Source organism: Tachypleus tridentatus, chromosome 13, assembly GCF_004210375.1.
Source record: "Tachypleus tridentatus isolate NWPU-2018 chromosome 13, ASM421037v1, whole genome shotgun sequence".
NCBI classification, from domain to species: Eukaryota; Metazoa; Arthropoda; class Merostomata; order Xiphosura; family Limulidae; genus Tachypleus; species Tachypleus tridentatus.
Genome location: NC_134837.1, coordinates 192,727,225 through 192,751,091, shown reverse-complemented (window position 1 = coordinate 192,751,091; position 23,867 = coordinate 192,727,225). Strand labels below are relative to the sequence as shown.

At 31.5% G+C, this 23,867-nt stretch overlaps 1 protein-coding gene across 5 annotated transcripts in view; it reads left to right on the top strand.

Annotated features, from left to right (window-relative positions):
• LOC143238226 (serine/threonine-protein kinase Sgk2-like) overlaps positions 1 to 23,867 on the top strand; it is a 60,602-nt gene that overhangs the window by 7,155 nt on the left and 29,580 nt on the right. For 4 of the 5 annotated variants that reach the window (XM_076478276.1, XM_076478277.1, XM_076478279.1 and 1 more), the window contains exons 2-3: positions 12,853 to 12,974; positions 17,986 to 18,069. In XM_076478276.1, the coding sequence (XP_076334391.1) occupies positions 12,861 to 12,974; positions 17,986 to 18,069 (198 nt within the window). In that variant the 5' untranslated portion in view covers positions 12,853 to 12,860. Of the gene's footprint in view, positions 1 to 3,824; positions 3,904 to 12,852; positions 12,975 to 17,985; positions 18,070 to 23,867 lie in introns of those variants that run through there. The other variant, XM_076478278.1, reaches the window with a different exon arrangement.

The following is a 23,867-nucleotide window of genomic DNA, read 5'->3' as shown; positions in this document are numbered from 1 at the left end:
ACAGAGAACTAAGTAGTATAAAATGGATAAAGTGCCTGTGGGAAATCAGCAAAAATGAATTATTTGTGCCTTGATTTTGTAATTAATTATGTTTCCAGATTTAATAGAGGGTTAAGTGTGTTACATTAAAATCAGCAAGTTACATAACTGTGGTTCATATGAGGTTGTAATGAAATTGCACATGTAAGAACTATATTTTGATTCTGTTTAGCATTTTATAGACAATGTGATCCCACCAAAAATTGATTTATTTTGGAAATGATATGAAACAGCCCTTTCTGATGCATTATTCTTGTGCTGGGTTGATTGGAAAACAAAAAATATGGTTTGAGATACCAGGAACAGTTAGAAAGACATTTGCAATATGCCTTATTCTGGCAGTGATAACCAAAGTGTGGCATCTTGGAGCAATTTAGGATCTCAACTATAAAAGCCATTTGAAAAAGTTGTCCCCATGTCAAAGGCAATGTTGCACAGTATAATTAAGAAGAATTTTTTCTCTTGAAGAAGTAAGGCATACAGGACGTAGTTTCATGAAGATAAGGTTTTTAGTCTTATATCTTTTTCACTGATCTTGTGCTTAAAATGTGGATAATTAAACAGGTGTTCAAGTTATTCTGTACAAAAACATAGTAGTCAAGTTGTTAGATAGAGCATTTAGAGATTGTTATGAAATCGAACTGTAGAAACAGAAGATGGAAAATCATTTTTGTACACTAGAAGGATTATGGTAAACAAGCAGGCAAGAGTGGTGCACTTTGGTCTTATGATGGAGCTCTTTTCAATGGAAATGATGATGCAAGGCTATTGTAAATATATATGATCATCAAATAAGCATGAAAGGATGTGATGACATGGACTAATGTTGTGATGATGCTTTCAAGTTATTATATCGTACTTGACCTCTGTATACCATAGATGAGAAAAGTGGCTTGTTTTATTATTTAATGTGGTCTTTGTAACTTTAAAGTACTATTATTGTCCAATTTTGCTAGAATTTGGACATTTTTTGCACCTTGCAAGAAATTTTCAATACCAGGACTTCCTTAATTAACAACCCCCCTTTTTTTTTCAACCATCATAAAGATTTTGTTTTCAGGCTCCACTTCACATTTTGGGGGTGATTGAATATCATTTTATTAAATAATGTGGGGAGATTATTTTGTCCTATGATGTTTGTAAGACTTTTTATTGCTATTATTTAGCAGGACTAATAAGCTAACTAGATAGGAAGTAGCATATTCAATAAAAAACTATAAATAAAGCTCAGTCACACATTTTGACAATTTTTGTACAATTGGATTATGCCACATGTTCATTTTATCAACCTATGAGGATTTTTCATGTTACTTACTACACACCTAAACAGAAACCTTCTATTTTTATTGGAGCCAGTACACAGTTTCTTTACAATGCCTCAAGAATAGACTGTAGATGTGTTATTCATATCCTTGTAAAACTGAGAAGGTATTTCTTTAGTGAAGAGAAGCTGTCTGCACTTGAAGATGATGTAATCTTCAATAAATCTTCAAGAGTATTTTCATTGTAAATTATATTCCACCCATTATCCATTTTGTGAGTTGATGACCATATCAACAGGATTGACTGTTTATGCCTTCCAGTCATAAGTGGCACCCAATGAGACAGTTGTAAGTTTACAGATTTAAATGATAAAATCTGTGGTGGATGCTACAGATAGCACAATGTGGCTTTTCTCTAAAACAAAAAATTACTCAAACCCTTCACAAGCATCAGTTATGTACTCTAAATGTAGAAAGTTAAGTAGTTGTTCCAGTCAGTTCCAGATACCAGACATTTGTAAATTGGTGCATTATTACTCCTATTTGTATAAGATGTTAATCATAAATATGGAAAATATTTTTGTACAGATTTAATTTAACTGTTTGAACCTTGGCTGAAGTATTACATGTATGTGACAGCAGCAATTATATGAAAGTAATGGAAAACATGCAAAATAGATACATAGAGGTTGGTAGAGATGGATTATAATGAGACACAAAAACTTGTTTGAGAGAAGTGTTTCAGTCTACAAGATTTCCAAGATGTTGGTTTGATGACTAACATTTAACCATTGTCTTTGATAAAAAACTGGCACTTGTACATCTTATTTGTTTACAAGAAGATGTTAAATAAACCATTTCTTTTTTTTTTGCACTGCACAACAACAAGAAGGATAGCAGACCATTTACTGTCTGTAGAAGATTAAATATCAAATATCAGTGCATCTGAACTTATACCCATCCATCAGAAACTGAAAATTTCATAATTTCAACACATTATGCATATATCACTTCATTATCTACATGTGATGTACTAAATAAAGCTCTTGAGGAAAAATAACTGAGATAAATACATATATTCATATAGGTTTACAAAACTTGGATGTATGTAGAACCTGTATCATCATTTCATTTTTTATTTATGATATTCAAGTCATCTTTACCATCATTATTATTCCAAAATCTAAAAGTATTACTGCAGGTTGTCTGTGAGAGTTTTGACTTTATCTTGAGTGTGTTCTAGTAGAAACATATTTATCTGTTTAATTTCTTTTTATACCTTTAGCTTAAAAGCAGGCATTGTTCTGACATAGCATAAAGGTTTCTGTGCACTGTTTTTAATATATTTTACTTTTTTTTATGGGTAAGAAATAAACTTCTATGGAAACTGCATTTTGATACAGATGTTGTTACATTCGTAGAAAGGGAAGGCTGAAATTTAAGTCTGGGTAATTGGGGTTAATTCATATAGGCATTGTGTGTGCATTTAATAATCAGTGCATCATTTCTCAGAAGTATCTGAAACAGACAAGCAAGCAAACACTGCATTGCCTTATTTTTGTTTGTAAATGTAACTTTATATCAATTTACTTGTCATTTTTACAAGATTTTTACATATATTTTGGTAATGAAAGTTGAATACTATATACTAAGTCACTGAAGAGTGGGTAATGTTAAAAAAGAAAGACAACTTTTTAAATACAAGAAGTTCTTACCACTGGAGTTTTAAAAACAAAAGTACATTCATCAAGCTAGTACATGTATTAAGTAAATTACCAAACCTTGATAATGCATACTAAAATATTTCTCAATGACAACAAGCTGATTTAGTTTTCTGTTCTTGAATAGCATTCTGACATTTTTTTGCACATCAGTTCTGGTACTGTATACATGTGTGCTGTAATTTTCCATACATACAGTTATATATATATATATATATACTTAATATTGGGGTGGTTTTTGCAATATTTTTTTGTGAGTAAACAGGATGCACATGTTGCTTAATGATTGAATGTATTGACGTCTTGAGAATTTATTATCAAAATTTTTGAAATTGTTGGTTCATGTGCACACACACACACACGGTGATGTTTCACTGAACAAAGTTTGGTACATAGACAGTTGAGATTAGTTTAGTATGCTATTATCTGCCAATTACTAGAAAGATCAGAATCAAATGTTATAACATGACTGTTTTTTAAAAATGTCTTATTACATGCTGTTAATGGAGCACACTTTTCATGCCCTGTATATACTTACTGCTTTCTAGTTTTAGCTGACAGACAGAAATAACTATCACTTAATGCATTGTAACAAGTTTTAGTGTTAGGTTTTAACTTTTTTTGCAAGTAAAAAGCATTTAAAGTGTTTAAATATTGAGTTGAATAGTATTTAACATGATAAATGGAGCAATTTTTCAATTATGAGAAATCTTTTGAAAAAATGCACAGTGAAATAGCTTGTTAGGTTTTTTTTGATAAATACATGTACATTTACTGTGTATGGTGTTCTGTTTTATCTCAGATATCTTCAGTGATAAAAATGTTATGTCTGTGTGTGGACATTGCATATACAGATTAGGATACTTCAAAACCTTTTAAAGGTAAGTATGTGGTGATAGTTACTTAAAGTGACTTACTTTGAATTAGTTAAATAAAATATCATTTTAACTTGTTAAAATAGAACAATACAGGAATTTTTTGATAAGTTGTTTGGGCATAGTATTCATGATGAAACTTTGTAGAATGGATGGTAACAAAATGTCATCTTCTACACTTGTGCCTCCACAAAAAGCAGTTGCTGTCCATTCTACAAAGTTTCATCAGTACAGAAATCCATTGGTTCCTTATGTCTTGAGAAAAGTGTTGCATGTATTTGTGCATGCACACATTAACTATTACTTTTAAGTTTACAGATAAGTTGTTTATTAACAATAAATAATTTATCATAATTTTCCTAATTAGTGTATGTTTACATCTTAGTATCGACACGTATGTAAATGTTTTATTGGATTCCAGGATAAGAGTGTTTAGTTTACAGTATGTTGGTCAAAAGTGCAAAATGACAGCACTTTATTTATATGTAAATCACTTGAAAATGATTTAAATCTGGACTTAGATTTGTTTTTTCCTGCATTTTCCTTTATTTTGCTGGCTTATCAAGACACCACTTCAAGATCAGCTTCATCTGGCTCATTTTCTTTCGTTGGTCTGTTGTGCATGTTATGTTTTAAGCCTTTCCCCAGTTACTTTTGGGCCTTTACCTTCCATCAAGGATGAAAAGTCTTGGAATTAATACTTAGTTTTCCCTCCCTCTACTGATATTGTGGTTCATGCAGGAAAGTCTACTGCTCAATTGCATGAAGGGACAGTTATTCTTTGCCTGCCACTGTTGTCAGAATTATTTACCTTACCAATATCAAGTGGAAGCTTATTCTGACTCTTAAAGGATATATCTGCTCTTTCAAATTTGGGGTTCTACAGTAGAGTCTTAGTTAATCTGGATAGATCCTAACTTCTTAGGATTCATCTTATTATATATACAGTGCAATATTATTTATTATCAATCTAAACTTTCTCGGAGGACTCAAAATCACCAAGTTCATTGTTTATGAGTTAGGACCATTGTTAGCATGCATAGTGGCTCAGTTGTGAGTTTTTACAGTCATTTATGTTGTTAATGGTATCTTTAATTTCCTTATCTCCTACAGGGTGTCATATTTTCGTTTTTATTCAAGGGTCCCAACCCCCTGACATCCGCTTCTTGATCCATTGAATAATTCTGTCCATATTCAAGGGTTGAGCCACTTAAGAATGCTGCTAGCAGTATCAGTGACTGTTGTATGCTTTTGGGGTCTGTGGAGGCTCATCTCTGGAAATTCCTGGACATGTGGTAAACCTTAATTATGAATCCATGGGCACTACAAGTCCTTGAGTCAGGATTAGCCATTTAATTTACATCTTAACCCATTATTATTCACTCAGTGTGTAATGTTTCCACCTCCTGTAGATCTTCAGATTTTACAGCTTTATTCTAGGGCTTTCAGAGCTTTGTTTGTCTAGGGACAAAGAAATTCATACCTGTTCTTTAGGGATTTTATTCCCATATGTTTGTTGGACCCAAGGATATAAAATTGGCATCCATTTATAGATGTTTTTCATCTATATCAATTTCCTAGATCCTCCAAGGTTCACAGGTGAGCCATTTTTCACTCTGAGCTGGCATTTTTGACTAGGATTGTGGATGTCCAAATTAGATGTGGGTGGCTCATATCTGCACATTTCCATAGTGATGGCATCCCACCATTATATGTGTTTGGTGCACAAGGGTCAGGTGCTGTAGTTCAGGGCTCTGACTTTGGACTAGCATTAGAATCATATTTGTTCTGCCAAATTGTACAAGTTTATCTTGTCATTTCATTTCTTTACATCTGTACACACACCATTTCATGGAAAATTGGTTGCTGCTGGTATCATCACATCAATTGGCAGAAGTCATATTCGAATTCTACATTCAGAAATAACCAAGACAACCTTCATTATTAGAGCTGAGTCTTCTATTCTCACTTCAGCACACTATATCATCAGTTTGAGGGTATATTTTCATTAGGTATCTCATTCAGGCTCCTTTAATTCTCATCCAGCTCCAAACTATGGAACAGACTGAGTCAACCCAAACATATTCTTCCATTATAATAGATGGTACATTGCAAGTTTTATCTGTTGGATTGGCTCTCCTTTTAAAACACTGATGATTGATGAGTTGGCCACTCATTGAAACTTCCAACTTCTGGCAGTTTGTCCATCAGGACAGGATGGATTACAATTTTAGGTGTATTTACCAATTCTTATGTTAGCCAGGGTACTAGCTATGATTCGTTCCAACTCGTTGGGTCTTGTTGATAGCATAAGATTGTCAATTAAAACCTTGCTTTTTGCTTTTATAGTACTTCAGGAGTGTCCATCTCTTTTGCTTCCTCTTGTTATCTGTGGAGGGCCATGATATGATATCCGGCTATCCACAAGCCCAAACTTCAGGTATGGAGGTTATGCAGTCCTGACATTTGTATTTAATTGTTAAGGTTGCTATCTAGCTATTTCAGTCTTTGCTTAGCCTCATGATGGACATATAGGGACATATAACCATGGAAGTGGCACAAATACAGCAATGCTGTATTGAGAGAAGGTTGAACCCTCTTCAGTCAGAAATGCCAATCATAACTCATTTCTTGACCTGGCTATTTGAAAAGGGTTTTATATTTTCCACAGTCTGTATCTTATTGATTACCTTGTGACTCACAAGTCAAACATTTCTTCGAGTTCCCAGTACACACTCTGTTCTGACATTTTTTAGGGTCCTTTATTCCATAATACCATTTCTCAACATTTGTTTGAGATCTTAGCTTCAGATACCATACATCACTTGTTCTAGAAGATTTATTCTTCATTGCTACTGACATACAGAAATGCAGGCTGTAAATTTTTATGCTGATTGTGCACTGGATGCTTTTATCATTCTACTTACATTTTCAGACCAGTTCTTATGAAAGGTAAGGTGATAAATATTTTCATTTATTCATCTCTTTTCTCACTGCTATGACTGAACATATCTTGATTGTTATGTCAAGTGAGGATTTTGAAGGTTTTCTTGCCTGCAGTAATGCCTTGAGAGATGCAGAATAGCAACTTTATTCATTGGGATCACTCACTCTTCCTAGGATTTACCCATTGTTACATTGTCCAGGCTGGTAAGAAATTGATCCATATCACTTACTTTGGGCTCTTTTTGCAGGTAATAAAATTTCTGTGATTCACATCTCATCAGGTTAGTCACATTTCTATGTACTTAATGACCTGGTTTAATTGCCTGTTGGATGACATTGTGCAGGCTGGTATATAGACTTTCCCCAGTATTTTTGTCTCACATTATTTGCATGATGTGGCAGTATTTCCATCTGAGTATCATCAAATAACCCCTGTAGATATATTAACCACTTCTAGTGGATTTCATTGCTACTTTACTGTTCAGGGCCCTTTACCTCATTTCACTCCGTGGCAATTGTTGTCAGGCAGGTGTGCTTTTATTAAACTAATTCTGCACTAACAGTTACTAATTCAGTATACTTCATCTAGGATGTAATAGGCTCTGTAGAAATGAGGTTTTCCACAAGACCACCTAGAGATGACTGGATGATTATTAATGTGCTATGCTAGACTACCACTCATCAGACAAATATAAGGGGATCCTACCTGATCCTGCCAATTGTTGGATTGAATAAATCAGGGTCAGTTTGCTTTTAAAATGTAGGGAATTTAGTTCAAATATTGCACTGTTTCTAGAGCACCATTTTTAAGACTTTCCAGTGTACAATACCATTCAGTCTACTAGTGTAGCTAGGGTGTCTTTATTACACCCAGTTTTCAGTCACTGTAGAGACAGAGGCTCTTCCTCCATTGTTAAAGTGATTTTTTCCATTCTTGGAGAAGAGAGCAAAGTTTGAGGTCCTCCTGCTCAGATTCATTGATGTTTTTTTTTCCAGATGTTGATAATGCTGGATAGTAATACCATAATACTGTTTCAGATTTGGTGTTCAGCTCTCTGGTTGGGTGGAGCATGGTCCTTCTTTATCAGTATTGGGTCAGTACATTGCTCATGGAAGAGGGTCCATTGTCTCTAATTTCAAATGCAGATTGGTTCCATCCTAGGTCTTTGGTTGAGCACAATTTGCTCCACATTTTCCACATAATTCCAGAGACATGAAGAATTTATGTTGTCCACTTGGTTGGAGAGTGAAGATGGGTGTTTATAATTCTAGACCATACAAGTTCTAATTTCTTTGGTTATGGCATTTGGGAGTCTTATTTCAAGTTTGGGGTGTATCCTTTTGGACTTCTTTGTTAAGAGGAGGAGGTTTGTCCACTTTGTTTATCTTCTCATGGTGATTTCAATGGCTTGTAGTGTATCATTGTATAGCTATGGGTTGAGATCCAGTCACAGGTGTGTGTGTGTGTGTATATTGTTTTCCAATTGTCCTAGCCACCAATGTGGGATATAGGAACTGTGGCCCTATAACTCCAACCCTGAACAGTGAAATCTCAGCTCTCTGGTTGAGGCCTATTCAATAGTAATGATAGATCATGTGAACTTCCACCCACAGTACATGAATTAAGTTCTGGGTGAAGAGCATACATATTCTGGATATAGTGTGATTCTTCCACTAGGATTCCAGTCTTCTGTTGGCATGCCCATTGTTTATACAGATGCTTTCTATAGGGGGTAATACCCTCAGTGATGACCAACCCTTGTCTTTCTAGTAGTATTTACCTCTGTTCACACTCTCCTGCTCTTCCTCCTCACTAAGATTTGGTGTTTGAGATTGTAGAATAGGTCAGTTTTGAAAAATAAAAGTGACAATATTATTCAAATGCTTATATACAACACCAGGATAGAGGGCACATTGACATGGTTATGGAGTATCATGTGACAGTTATTACCAAAAACAATTAACTAAGGAATAAAAGATTAGAACAAGTGAGAAAATTCTTAGATTAGTATTATTGGAAGTATATTTATGATATAAGAAAATGTTAATTTTGTCATCTTAAAATTCTCAAGTATGATTTTCATAACCTTTAAAACTTTCTTAATAAATATCAAATGTATCCATTTTAGCTACAGCATAGTGGGTCACAGAATGGGTCTTGAAATTTTCAAGTACAAACTTTTATCTCTTACCTCCATCATCTCTTGACCAATTTGAGATCAAATTATAATTTTGGATACAAGAGGTCAAACCCTTTTGATTGATATATTTGCCACACTCAAGATCTTCTAGATTGATTTACTGTAATCCTGCCTAAACATATTTAAGTTTGAGGGTAGCCTGGTAGGGATACTGATGGGTAATCAAACCAGGTATACATGTGCCTCAAGCTTGGCATTGCTGATGAGAGAAACAAAAGCCCATAGAAAGGAAAGAAAAAGATTTACTCCAGTCCTTCCTAAACTAATTTTAAGTACTGCAACTGTTGAATATCCTCCTCTTGGTTTCAGTGAAAGTTTGTATTGTATCTTGTTTTCTCTACCCTAACTGTTTACAGACTTTATCAGTTTGACCAACCTTGTAATGATAATAAAAAAACTCAAATTTAAATTATCTTTTTTTTTTTTTTCTAGAATTACAGAAGATTGTAAGAGGGAATTCAAATTCTTTACCTTACACAGCTTAAAGGTTATAGCAGTCTGCATGTGTTTATATTTAAATTTTGTTTTGGTGCCCTTTGAACCATATTTAACTAATAATCCTCCTCAAGCAAGTTGTAAGTCACTTGGGAAATGTGTAGCTCATGTTACTGTATTAAATGACATAAGCATGCATAATAACCTTTAATTTTTGCCTTTTATTTACTTTTTCAATAATAAATACACTTAATTTGTATTTACTCACACAGTGCACATAAACAGAACAAAGAATAATAGCATGCTCAAAGTAAACAACTTCCTATAACTATCATATTTTAACTGGCTTTTTAACTATTGCATAAGATACCTAAAATAATTACCAAAACTTTTTGACCCGAACTCATCAAGATAAACTTTCAAACTGAAGATGAAATAATAGATAATACTCTGTACTGAAGGCAACATAATATAATACGTCATTTGATAGATTGAAAATTTGTTTTATATTTGTTACGAAGAAAATAGCATAAAATGTCAGAGAGAACTAATGGAAATTTGTGAAAGAAAAGATGTGGGGTAAGTGGATCTGATTTTCAAATTTATGGCTTCGTAAACAGATAAGACAAAGTTATAAAAATTAGACTTTGCCTTGGTAATACCTGTATTATGATGAGTAATTTGTGTTACTAGGGGGAGATTGAGTTCTTTTAAAAATATATTTCCCTATAAAATTAAGAACTTAAAACTTGTACTAAAATTTGATTTGTATACATTGATAATAAATAATTTAAATTTTTATTGTAATTTTCATAAAGGTTATGACATGTTCACTTTGATTTACTCACAGCAAGAGGGTTAAGTTCATCTGTTATCAAAATCTTGCAAAGTTCTGTGTAAAAGAATGGAAACTAACATGTTTAAACTGATTTCTCAAATCAAATTTCCTTACAAAATTTACCACATGTTTTGTGCTGGCTGCTATTTTGAGAATATTGAAAAAGTTTTTTCCAAATCTTTTCTTTAAAAGTTCTAGTTTATCAAGTATAGTGGCTATAGTGTTTAAAAATACCTCAGAATGTAATGATTACTATGTATTATTAGTCTTGTGCATGGTTTTATAAATAGTCTAACTCTTTGATGCTCATTAAATCTTGTAATATATTATTAGATTATGGCTGAAAATATTAATACTGGTATTTTATTTCAATATTTTTTATAAATATAAAATATGGAAAAATGAAAATATTATTACTAGTATTTATTTTCAATATTTTTTTATAGAATCATCTTTGGTATTTTTATAGGTTATTGTTCAGTTCTGATTGATATAGGTAGTTTACTTTTTATGATAAGTTATTGATAAGTACCATATATTTTCCTTGTTCTGCAGAATAGAAAACAATAATGAACATAAATAAAAGAATGAAAACAACAGTTCTATTTTTATCTGCTGCATATTTCTGTAAAAAGTGAAGGAAGAATAAAATATGATATGGAAGGAATATTGTCACTTACATTTTATTTATAATTTCTTTACTTGCTAGAAATTGGCTTGTTGCTACAATTATGCTAATTTTGAATGTGCTTCAGATTTTTGTAGTTTAAGTCATCATAAACAACATGTACAATATTTATATACATGTGAAGAAATGTATGAAGTATTGACACATGATGAAATAATCACGTTTTTATTTTGCAAAGTTTAGATTATATGTAATCCATTTTCACCACCACCTGTGAGAACAAGTTGTATTTTTAATGTAACACATTGTTTTTTGTTTAAATTTCTCACATTGAAGAAAAAACTAAATTGTTTTTGGAGTAAATCTATAAAGATGGGTTATGTATTTATGAATAGTTTGAAACATCTGAAATAAACTGTTTTTGCTGTTGTCTTGGTTATCTTTTTGAAACTACACTACCCTAGAAATGAATGTGTGATGTAGTCATAGGATGTTATAATAGAATGGAATTATTACAATATTTAGTTAAAAAAAAAAAAAAAGTAGGTAAAAGGAAACTTCCATTTGGATAGTGTAATATGCGAGAGAAAAATGTAGAGCTTGTTTTGCGAATGGTAAATTTGTATACCATTGTCAACACTTCACTGAACCATTAAAATAAAAATCAAGAACCTGCTGACAAGCAGTGCATAAATTTAGAAAGGTCATAACTGTATGGTGTAAAATATTCTGGTTCTATATTCTGTTGAGCATGTTTTCAACATTTATATGGTACATGCAATAGACATGATTCTGGCAATTTTAATAAGCTGATTTGTGTCTTTAGAAGATGTTATTTTGGTTTTGGTGTATTTTTTTTTCAGGTGGCTCACAGGATATTATGTGTGCTGTGCAAATCAAATTGTTTAGCTAAATATATAATCTGTGTACGTAGGCAACAAAAAACAAACATTATCAGAATAATTATCAAGATGAGAAAACTAAATACAAGTTCTGTGTTTTAATTGAAAAAGATGCCTGAAGAAAAGCTGTTATCGGAAGCTCCTGTAATCATTTGTGTACATGCATTTCTTCAGTGTTTTGCACCTATTGTTCTTCACCAGATAAACTATTTTAAGTGAACAAACTTTTATCTAAATGACATGTTAGTAAACAGTGGCTTAAGAATCCTTAGAAAAGCCAGGAAGTTTACTAAATAAATTTGACAATTAGCATATAAAAACCACTGTCATCTTTAAATGATGTAGAAGAGCTATGTTTGTAATTTGTGTGATAAAGGGTTAAATTAGGAGTTACAGAATTATAAAAACATAAGTACTCTGGTGGTCTATAGTTTTTTATAATTTTAGTTCACTTTTATACTAAACAATTTAAATTTTCATTTTAATTTAAATATATATTTTGATTCATGTAAGAGATCTAGTTGTACTAAAATTATGAGAATGAACTGTAGATGAGAATTGTAAAAGCAAAGCCTTAAAATAAAAATGTGTAATTTGCTAACATGAGTTACTGGAAACACTTGTTATTTCAAATTGTTTTTCATACAGAAATTATAGGAAATGGTTCAAAATTAATGCAGTAACAGAAGAAATAAATTTATATGCAAAAACGGCTCGTTTGGGTTGAGAAAATATTTTACATAGAAGAGCAAACAACAACCGTTGTTTGCTCTCCTATGTAAAATATTTTCTCAACCCAAACGAGCCGTTTTTGCATATAAATTTCTCAACAAGTGGGTTTCTCGACATCACTGAGAAGAAATAAAGTTGTATTTGATTTTTATATTTTATGGTTGTATGTATATGTAATTAGAGAATTAGTTTTATAGCACTGAAGTTCACATGAGTTTCAAAGACTTATTGAAACATTCCCTCCCTATTTCTTTTTTTTTCTTCTTTTTCCAGATTAAGCAATGAGTAGCAGTCCTACAGGGAATGGGGCAGACAATCAGAATGGCTCTATATCTCCAACATCAGCCACTGTCACCAACTTTGAAACCTTGGAAAAGAAACGATTAAAATATACTGTAAGCACCATGTAATTTCTCTTTTTTTAATATGTATTTTGTAAGTGATAGTTATCAGAAATCACAATGTTATGAAACATTATTTTTATTATACATGTAGCAAAGATTCAAGGAAGTTATATATATAACTATTTTGGTAGAAATGAAAAGTTTCTATTGATGGTACTGTTTTTCCAATTAAGGTGTTGCAGATTGATTGCAAAAATGTGTTTGCAGTGTGTAGTCTTTTATATATTGCATGTATGTGTGTGTATTATTACTGTAATTATTATTTCTTTTGAAATTGATATATTCTTTTCTTTTTTAAACATTTTATAAATGCCTGTTATTACTTGCCAGTGTCCTAAAGGTTTCTGACCTAACTTTTTTAGCTTGTATTTGTATTAAAATTATTTTTGTTGAATTCCTTTTGCTTTTGTGATGTAACTTACTGCTTGAGTCCCTTTCTTTGGGCATTTTCAGATTTTTAGCATCATGGACTTTTTGAAAATGGTCCTTCCTTTTTTTGTTGGCTTACCATTATTTCTTACTGTTATAATTTTTATATATATTTTATGACTATGAGAAAGTGGTGTTTTTGTATGATCTTTAATTTAGTTTTGGATTAATGAGCTTGGATGGATGTACTTTTCAAGTTGGTAGTCAGAGATTTTCTTTTTTGTTTGTTCATATCTGATTTAGTATAATGTCCTTATCTGCTGTGATGTATCACTTTCTTCAGTCTTATTAACTTCCATTTGCTTTATATATTTCTTTCATTATGAGTTTTACTTTCAATGATAATTTGTTGTGTGTGTAACAGGTTTGTAATTCTTTTTAAAAGATGCATCTCTGTACCTTTTTGAGATGATGGCATTGAAGTTATTTGTAGGTTTAAAATATATTCTAATATAAAAAAATCTTCATGAAAGTTTCCACAAATACTTTTATAGCATATAACATGTATTTCAAGATTCTTAAGAAATTTCAATTGATGTTATTAACACATACGATCATGGAGGATTACATCAACCTGATGACGATGTAAATGCTAGGTTTGTCTGGACAGAAAATAGCTCTTTGCATTAACATAAGGTTAACTTGCAGAAATATTTGAAATGTGGAGTGTCGGATAATAGTTTTTAGCTTTGTATTTAGGTTATCACGGGTTTGCTCCTGTAATACTTCTTTAATGGTATTTATTAAAGACATCATACAGTTAAAACCACAATATGCTTGTATTTATATTTAAGTGCTCTAGAAATGTAAGTTAAAAATTATGGTGAAGTCATTTTTTGATAATTTTTCCCCTTTCTGGGCATACAAGCTCTCATAGTTAATGAAACCACTTCCAGGCTTTGGAATTACTTGGTTGAAAAATCGAGGTCAGAGGTGAGCAACACCATTCAAGGTAAACAAGACCAGTTACACTTGGTTTCCTCTCTTTGCACTAGTTTGTACATAGAAAATTGTTGGTTTATGTGAAAATAATTCCTTTTTTTCTGGAAAATTTAATGAACAGTTATTCATAAATTGTTCCAGAATGTCAACAACTATGGTTTTTTATTGTGTTGTTTGGATGTGGGTATGTTCCCAAAGAAAAGATATTTCTTCACAAGGCTACACCTAAATCAGATATAAAACAGCACATGGACAGTTTGTATCAAGAACTGGTGATAAGTGAAGTGTAACTGAAAGCTGACATGTATGCAGTTCATACTTTTTGAAATCAGGCTTTGAAAATAAACTACAACGTTATATGGGATTTGCAAAAGTATTGGCACTAACGAAAGATGCAGTGCCTAGTGTGTATCTAGAGTTTGAGATAGATCACCCACATGGTGAGCAGTAGCCAAGCTCATGACAGTGGCACATCATACTCTTGTTTACAGATTGATAATAAACTGGTGGTAATTGTGTTTGATCAGCTGTTCAAAACTGGTTGTATAAGGTAGACTCAAGTTTTGGCTAATGTTTTAAGTACAATACAGGATTGTCACCAATCATTTAGATTTTATAAACACGCCAGTAGATTTGCTTGAACAAAAAACTTTATGAAAGTTCACTTTCAGCTGTTATTTACAAAAAACAAACAAACAAAAAGGACATGGACAATCAATTGTGTGTTCTGTTTGTTTATTTTTTTGTGCTTGTAATATGTTTTTATGAAAAAAGGCCAATTTTACAGTATTGATTATTGAAATATGATCCCAGCTATGTTTGCTTTTCCAAACCAAATACGTACTTAGTCATGTGCACACAGATTATAGCATGTGCAGAAAATAGTATTGGGAGTCCACCAAGTGATATTAGATTTATATCTAGATTTATATCTGAAAAAACAAGTATTTAATAGAATTGACTTATTGATTTACTATGCTAATGCTTGTGTGACAGTACTAACAGCTGTAAATTTCATTCTGTTTTCATGACAATAGCAGTGTATAATCCAGTCTTTTATGATATTGCAGCATATAACTGTTGAAAATATTAAAGAAAGATTGGACAACTGCCAGTCCTTATCAACATCAGACATGTTATCTGCCAGCTCTAGTCAGATGTATACAATGTGATTGACACATTGTATCTGTCTTTCTCTTCACCTTCTGGTGCCTTTTTTTTTTTTTTATCTTTTGTGACATAGGTTTGCCCACCCAGTTTTTGTCATGTGGCATTTCCCCTAGTTTTTTTTTTAAGTTGGTCAGCTATGTCCAAATACAATTTGTAGCTATGTGAGATTGCTTGTTTTGTGACTTTTTTTAATCAAATTATTTTTAGTGTAATAGGTTATACAAATTCAAGCACAAAAAATGACCTATTGTCTGTGATATCTTATACTTCATTGTACATCTTAGTAGAGTTTTCCTTATTATTTTACTTCTTGTTATAATCAACTTGCTTGTATTTTCATTTAAACATACATGGTAGAGGATAGCATTTTAATGAAAGAAACTGGGACATTAGTTTTGTATTTATGATAAATTTATTACTTTTATATAGATGAGTTTGAAAGAATTCCACCCATTCATAAGTAATCCTGAATAAGGCTGAAACAAATAAAACAGTATTAATGCAGTTCTTGATGACAAGAAACCCACTTGAAATAAAAATGTGTCTCGGGATGGCTGGTGCTTGGCATCGCCAGGTGGTTAAAGCACTCGACTCATAATCTAAGGTTGCTGGCTCAAATCCTTGTCACACCAAACATGCTCTACCTTTCAGCTGTGGGAGTGTTATGTGATAGTCAATCCCACTATTCATTGGTAAAAAAGTAGCCCAAGAGTTGGCAGTGGATGGTGATGTCTAGCTGCCTTACCTCTAGTCTTACACTGCTAAATTAGGGATGGCTAGCACAGATAGCCTTTGTGTAGCTTTACGCAAAATTAAAGAAAACAACAAATAGAATGACTGGTATGGGTATTAACACTTTTATTGATAAGCAGAGGACAACATTTTGACCTTTCTAGGTCATCTTCATCTTCTTTTTATTGACCTGAAGATGACCTAGGAAGGCCAAAACGTTGTTCTCTGCTTGTCAATAAAAGTGTTAATACCTACACCAGCCATTCTGAGATACAGTATTAATGTGAGTTTCTCTTTTTTTATTTAGAGCAAGTACAGTAAAAAATAACACTTACAAGAGTAATGAAGACTCATTTGATATAAAAAGTATTTTATTTTCATCAGTATTTGAAATTGTTCAGTAAAGAACTTATTGCAAATCATTTGTGTATCTTCTGGCATTAAGTTGTATGTACTAGTACATTTCACATCAGTTGTACTGACTTTATCCAGAGTATTTCTGTTGCTGACAGTACATTGGCAAGTCATGTGCCTCCAACATGAGCTTTTTATACACTGTAGTTGTCTCCTGGATTAAAGACCAGCCTTGTATATCACGTTTTAAATCTATGGAAATGTATTTTGCATTAATGATGTTAACATTCACCCCAGTAATGTTGCAATGTTATGTTCCATTTTCTGTACTTTTTTAAAGTTCATTGTGAATGGTTTAGAATCTTGGACTAAGAGGGATGTAAAGATTAAACTTGAATTTACCAGTTTCTCTCTACTTGAATGTTCCTGTTTACTCATGCACTAATAATTTCCAGTGCATTACTTTGTGTACAAATTGAAGCTTTAAGCTCACTGTATATCTGTGGGTAATGAAGGGAGTTTAACACTTGATGCGCTGCATAAGGTACACACTAAACCAGCAATGTACAGGGGTGTCACAGAAGATTTGGAAACTTGTAGTTTGTTTTTTTAACACGGTTTACTTTAAAAAAAAGAGACGTGTAGAGATTTTAAATTTAAAATCTTTTGTGTTGAGTTATGTAAATACTACAAGTATGTAATATCACCTACACAACAAGTACTAAACAGTCTGATGTAGATTAAGGAAAACTGCTCTTTTTAATAATCGATTTGCGTATATTTTCCTTGTAATCATACACAGCATTCTAATCGTAGAAAACTGGGAGACTCAGTTTGTTTTTCTATTTATCACAAGTTTAATTTTTAAGTATATATCAATTTTCTTGTAATGTTGCTTAGTGTGTATCCGAAGTTTAAGAGAGGTAATAAGAGAGGCTGCATGGTGAGCAGCAGCCAGGCTCATGCCAGTGGCACATCACACTCTTATTCATAGACTGATATAACTCTACAAACAGTGTTATATGGACTGTATAATATCAACCAGCAGTAGTTAATGAAAAATGTTGTAAGGTACATATGCAATGATTCAGATTTGGGATTTCTGCCTTTAATATTAATGTTAGAAACTTTAGGACAGGAGTTGTTTTGATATAATAAATCCTTAGCTAATGCATCTTCATTTATGTTTACCCCCAAAACTACTGTCTTTGTCTTTCATTTTTTTTAGGATTTCATTGTTGTCATTTAAAGTTTCACTTCAGTGTTTGTTTCACATCTTAGATTGTTGTGAAAATTTCCTACTTGAAAAATATAGTTATACTGTATTTAAATATTTTTTTGTTCAATACTTGCTTTACTTTGTTCTGTTTTTCAGGTTTATAAAGTTGTCGTAAATGCAGGAGGAAAAACGTGGTTTGTTTTTCGACGTTACAATGAGTTCTCAAAGTTACAAGAAAATGTGAGTTAAGTTTTAAAATTTTGTTGATGCTTTTAATATTTTGCTTCCAGGAACTAATGTCCAAAGTCAGAGATGGCTAAAAGAAGTTGCCCATAAAATTTATTGTTCAGGCCCAAATTCATATAAATATTCAGGTTCTCTCTTATAGTGTCAGTTTTATCAGAAGTGCAGTTTCTTAATAATATAGTTTGTTTTTAGCTCGACATAGTAGCCAAGGCTTCCAGACTCCAAAATGAATGCTTCTTCTAGGATCATTGAGTAACGTTTCTCTCTTGAATGAAACATGAGTGCATCATGACATGTTCTAACTTTTATCTATTGAGTTAAACATGTAGATACATCATGACATATTCTAATAATGAAAAACAGTATCACCAGGTTTGTGAATTCTTAACATGATATATTCCATGATTCTTTCTTATAGACTTCTGACAGTAGGTCCTGTATATTTTTTGCTTTTAACTTAGGTTTGAGAATATCATGTTGTTTTAGTAGAACTTTAGGCAGAATAGACATTATAAGTTTGAGAATTTTAATGGACTGCAACTATTTTTGGAAGAGAGACAATATTTTGACTTTCACACTGAGGCCTCAGTTTAGAAGCAAACTGTTGTCTCATTGCAAACTGCAAGTCTTGTAAATTTAAAAACTACTACTGAATAATTTTATCAGAAGTGAAACTTGGTTATTTGACACAAGTTATTTTAGTTTAATAGCTAATATTTTTGATAAAATTGTTCTATAGTAGTTTATAAATGTACAAGACTTGCAGTTCACAAGTGATTTTTGTTGGTGAGAGTTAGTGAAATTTTATTACCCAAACAACACTTTCAAACTTTTATGAACAAGCTTCTAACATCTAGCATTGTGTGAATTTTGAATCTAAGTAATTTGTTGTATCAAATTATGCTAGTAATCTGACCTTTTTTTTTCTTTTCTAAACAAATGTTACATCTTCATGTTGCATTATATAAGATGTCATAGTAATTAGTGCCAATGGGCAAAGTTTAATGTAAAACAACTTGTGAATATTTCTGTTTCTTCATACATTATAAAAATGTACATTTATGGAATTATCTTTTTTAATTTATTAGTTAAAACATGATACCAGATATTAATGGGAATTGCTGGTCATCACAAAAAGAAAGTTTAAATATTTCATATCATTGCATATTAAGTTTTCATTTAAAAACCTTAGGTATCTAACATTCTGAAAGTGCTATGTAATTTTTCTATTCTTAAAGGGATTGTTATGAAACTTGTTTATTGTAAGAAGCATTTTCACCTTTTGTTATTCAAATAGAATAAATATATGTACAAAAAAGATATGGCATTATTTATTGACAATCCTGCAAGTGTAGAAACAGTAACCTTCATATTACTGCCCTGGCACTTTTCATACAGTAAGTTATACTGAACTGTGAGCAAATTATTTTTTAGTGTTGACCTCACCAGTTACCTTCCACAAAACTTGTGTTTAAATAAACATAAAATATTTAGCTGTGGTTAATAGTTTGAGTAAAAGTTAAAAAAAATTCTACAATAGATATTTTATCTTTAAAGAGAACATTTACACTCAAGTATCAGAATGTAACCTAGATTTGCTCTACAATGAAATGTGTTTTTTAAAATCATTATGGCATTTCTAAAATATAAAATTTAAAATACTGATAATTTTGCAATTCAGCTTTATTTTTACACCATATTTGTATTTAAAAATTACAAATATTTAAATAATTTAAGAATTCAACTTTAAAAAAACTGTAACAGTGAAGGTTTTGCTCTCTGGCACATAAAGCACATATGAACATAAATACTCAAATGCAAAAAAACATCAAATAGTTAAATTTTAGCTGTAAAACTCTGAACTTTAACAAAATGTGTTTTTTTGTTCTATCATGGAGAATCCTGTTTGTTTTCGGATAAATTGGAGCTATTGTTTGTGGTAACATGAAATATCTGCACTCTGCTGTGGCGTTCAAAGGATTCATTGTGATTCACTAAGGCCACAATGTACTAATCAAGCTCTTATATTGTTAAATTACTTGTATAGCTACTCAAAGAAATGTCTGTACCCAAAAACAAACCCAATTAGGACTCCCACCCATGTTTTCTGAGTATGCTTGTGAGTGGCAGTATGAACACAGATTCAGACTTGATGTGTCTGAAATCTTGAGTGGGATCCTGGAACACAAAATCTATTGTCTGGTTTGGGTTCAACAACTATGAATATCTATTTTTAGACCTATGTCATGCTTGTGCAATATTCCAGAGAAATACACCATGTAGATAGACTCCTTCTGGGCCATCCCAAAGTTTAAGTACCAGGTGTGGTTCTCTTAGCTCCAAAACTGTAGAAGGGTTTGCAGACAAACAAACAAATTAACATGTCATGAATCAATATAGGATTGTAGGATAATGTAAGCAGTTTGAATTAAAATGAAGTAAAGTGTATAACACGGTGTATGGGTTTTGCAGTTTTTTTAATGGTTGAAATACTATTATTCCTGTTGGTTTTAATGTAAATAGCAGTATGATATATCCAGTTATTGCATAAGGCTTTATAAGCCTAATGTAGATGCTGTATGTAACTGTCAGATTATCATTAATTTGAGCTATAAAGAATGAAACTTGGGTACCCTCTACTTTTAATTGAAAACAGTTAGGATGATGGTAGATTCTAGGAGAGGACACTATGTCATTACAGTTAGGAGAGTGTTAGAATCTTAGAGGGCACTAGGTTACAACAGTTGTAATGATAGTAAAGGGTAGTGGTGATAGTTGAAAACTAAAAGGACTTAATAATCCTCAATTTCTGAGGTGTTGAAGAAATAGGATCTCGTTTTCCACCTTGTCTTAAAATAAAAAAAATTGATTACTTCTAGGATAAGTGACAATATTAAGTGTAATGTGTAGGATATTAGTAACATTAGACATTGAGACCCTTTCATAATTGGATCTCAGGATTTTAGTTGTGGAATTGTTGAAAAAATAGTTTTGAACATGGAAGAAGTTTAAATGAACAGGAAAAATCAACAAAACATTATGTTTCAGGGTTCTTTGAGACAGTTATTCCATTGATTGTAAAACATAAGTGTCACTGTACACTCCTAGTAAATCACTGGAGGCATATAGGAACTGGTGTAATAGATGAAAGTAATAACTTAATCACAAGGTAAACAGTCTTCATTGTAATAAATGAAGTATGTAAGTAACAAACTTGTCTACGGCTACATGTCTTATCTCGGTGATGTGTGTTTATAGTGTATTAGTACTACATCTGTACTTTTGATTTGCTATAGCATTCTGTCAACTGTGAGGAGTTTTATATTTTAATGACATTTATCCTTCTGATAATAAGTTATTCTGTAAAATTAGATAATTCACATACATGTGTGGATCACTTTCAAGGACAACTGACAACATTTCAAAGAAGTCTTTGTATCTTCATGTTTATAGTATAAGCTGGGTTTTAAACTACTTATGTAATTTCTTTAAGTATGGGTGTAAAGTGTAAGCTGTTCAGAAGGCCAATTTGTTCTAAAGTTGAGGCTCAGAGTTGATGTAGCTATTTATAAAATGTAGAAATTAAGTGCATTTCAAACTCAGGTTAAAAATTCCTGTGATGTACTGCTTTCTTGATGCAAACACTGTTCTAATAGTTCAAAAATGTTTCAGTTGTTACTTGTGTCCAAATTACATTAACTTTTATGAAAATGTCATTCAAAGTAAAATAGATAAGATGTTTTTAATCAAATTGTATATTTTTGAGAATAACTGTACTGATTTTAGTGTTTCGTAGAGTTGTCATATAAATAATACATGCACTATGAAAAAAAAAAAATCGTAGAGTGGTATGACAAACAAGAGTTTTGATGCATTAGAGAGGACCCTAATGACATTAAAGCTCAGTTATAATTTAATGACTCTCCAGTGCTATGGGGTGGAATGTGGTACTAAAATTCTTGTTTTTTTCAGTAAATGCATTTAGTATACTTAAGGGTAATGTATAGTTGAACATTACCACTGTGTGTGCACACAAGTTTTAAAACTTTATCCATTTCAAATATCTTGTGCAGTTGAATCTTCTTTTTATAAAAGTATAAAATTAGTCTTTAAAAGTACTAGTAAACTGTTGTGTTTTGTGGGAAAGTTCTGTTTTAGTCTTACCTTCCTCCTTTACCTTTAATTAAATTAAATTAATATTTTGCACTTAATTGTTTTCATAATGATATATTTTGATGATAATTTGAATAATAGTTTGGCATGATATATTTACCTTAAATCAAAATTGTGATATAATTTAATGAAATGCAAACATTTATTTTAGAAAATCTCTAGACAAAATAACAAACCAATAATACAGTAGTTCTCACACTTTGATTACAAACTACTCACCGTTTTGGTTATATTAGTGGTAACCTCAGTGGGTTCTGTACAACTGTACTGCTGTTTTTTTTTTCTGTGTAATTTTGCAAACTTTTCACAAACCACTTAAAGAGAATCAATGGATAATCACAGATTTAGAACTACTGATTTTACAAATTTAAAAGATTAAACATTTTCAAAGTTTCAAGGTGTATGCAATAAAACTTAGGCTTAAGTTAACCAAAATGTAGCTAAGGTGAAAAGCTGAAATTCATAACAATTATACTACCAATTAATTATGTCAAAATGAGCTTACAGAACTAATGAAAACTTGAAAAAATTTTACTTTCCTTACAGTGTAAGGAAAATATGAAGTCTTGTTTTCATTTTTATTATTTTTAATTGTAGTATAATACATTTTAATTGATATGGGAATTTTGTTTTCTGAATTCAAGCTCTTTTGGTTTTATTGGTTTTTTCCCATGTTTGTATTATTTGCACAGTTTTTTTGTTGAGATTTATAGGAATCGTACACTAGTAAGCCTTTATGGCATTATATTTAAGAGTGATTTATGTGGTTGTTAAGCATTTGTTTGATACAAATGTTTTATGTTGTAAATTAATCCATCAACCTTACTATGTTGTTGAAATTCAAAGTTCTTCATACATATCTATGACTCTTTAATGTATTTGTTTGATACAAATGTTTTATGTTGTAAATTAATCCATCAACCTTACTATGTTGTTGAAATTCAAAGTTCTTCATACATATCTATGAATCTTTAATGTATTTGCTGAGCTGTGTCCTTGTATAATTTGTAAGGTGGTATCTTGCTGCTTTATTGGTAATTTTCTTCTATCTTCTAAATGTATGTTAAATGCATATGTGTTCTTGAATTATGTTGTATATATGGTAAACAGATTGTGAATTAGGGTATTCATGAGTGAAGATTATATACAAATTTTGTATGCTGAAGCCCCCCCCTAATGCGACAGCAGAAAGTGTTCTGATTTTAGCACTGTAAATCCAGGGTTTGATTCCCCTTGGTTTGACACAGCAGAAAGCCAAATGTGGCTTTGCTATAAGAAAAAAACATGCTGGAGTGAAAAATATGAATTAAACATTCTGTTTATATTTTCATTACAGTTGACCATTTTGATGTGTAAAATAATTTAACTGGCTGGTAAGATTTACTAAAGACCAGTTTAATTGTATAAAGCATGATTAAATATATTTTGTGATTACTAAAAGCATTGTTATTTTAGAAGATTAAAAGACATAATCTAATTAAAAGGTTGAGTCTTGCTATATGTTTTTTTTTGTATGGAGGATTTAGGTCCGAGATAGCCTATCAGTGTATTTGAATCTTCATTGGTAATTTTTTTTTCATGAGTGTTGATTGCTTTTGTTTTATAGAGTTAATCAGATA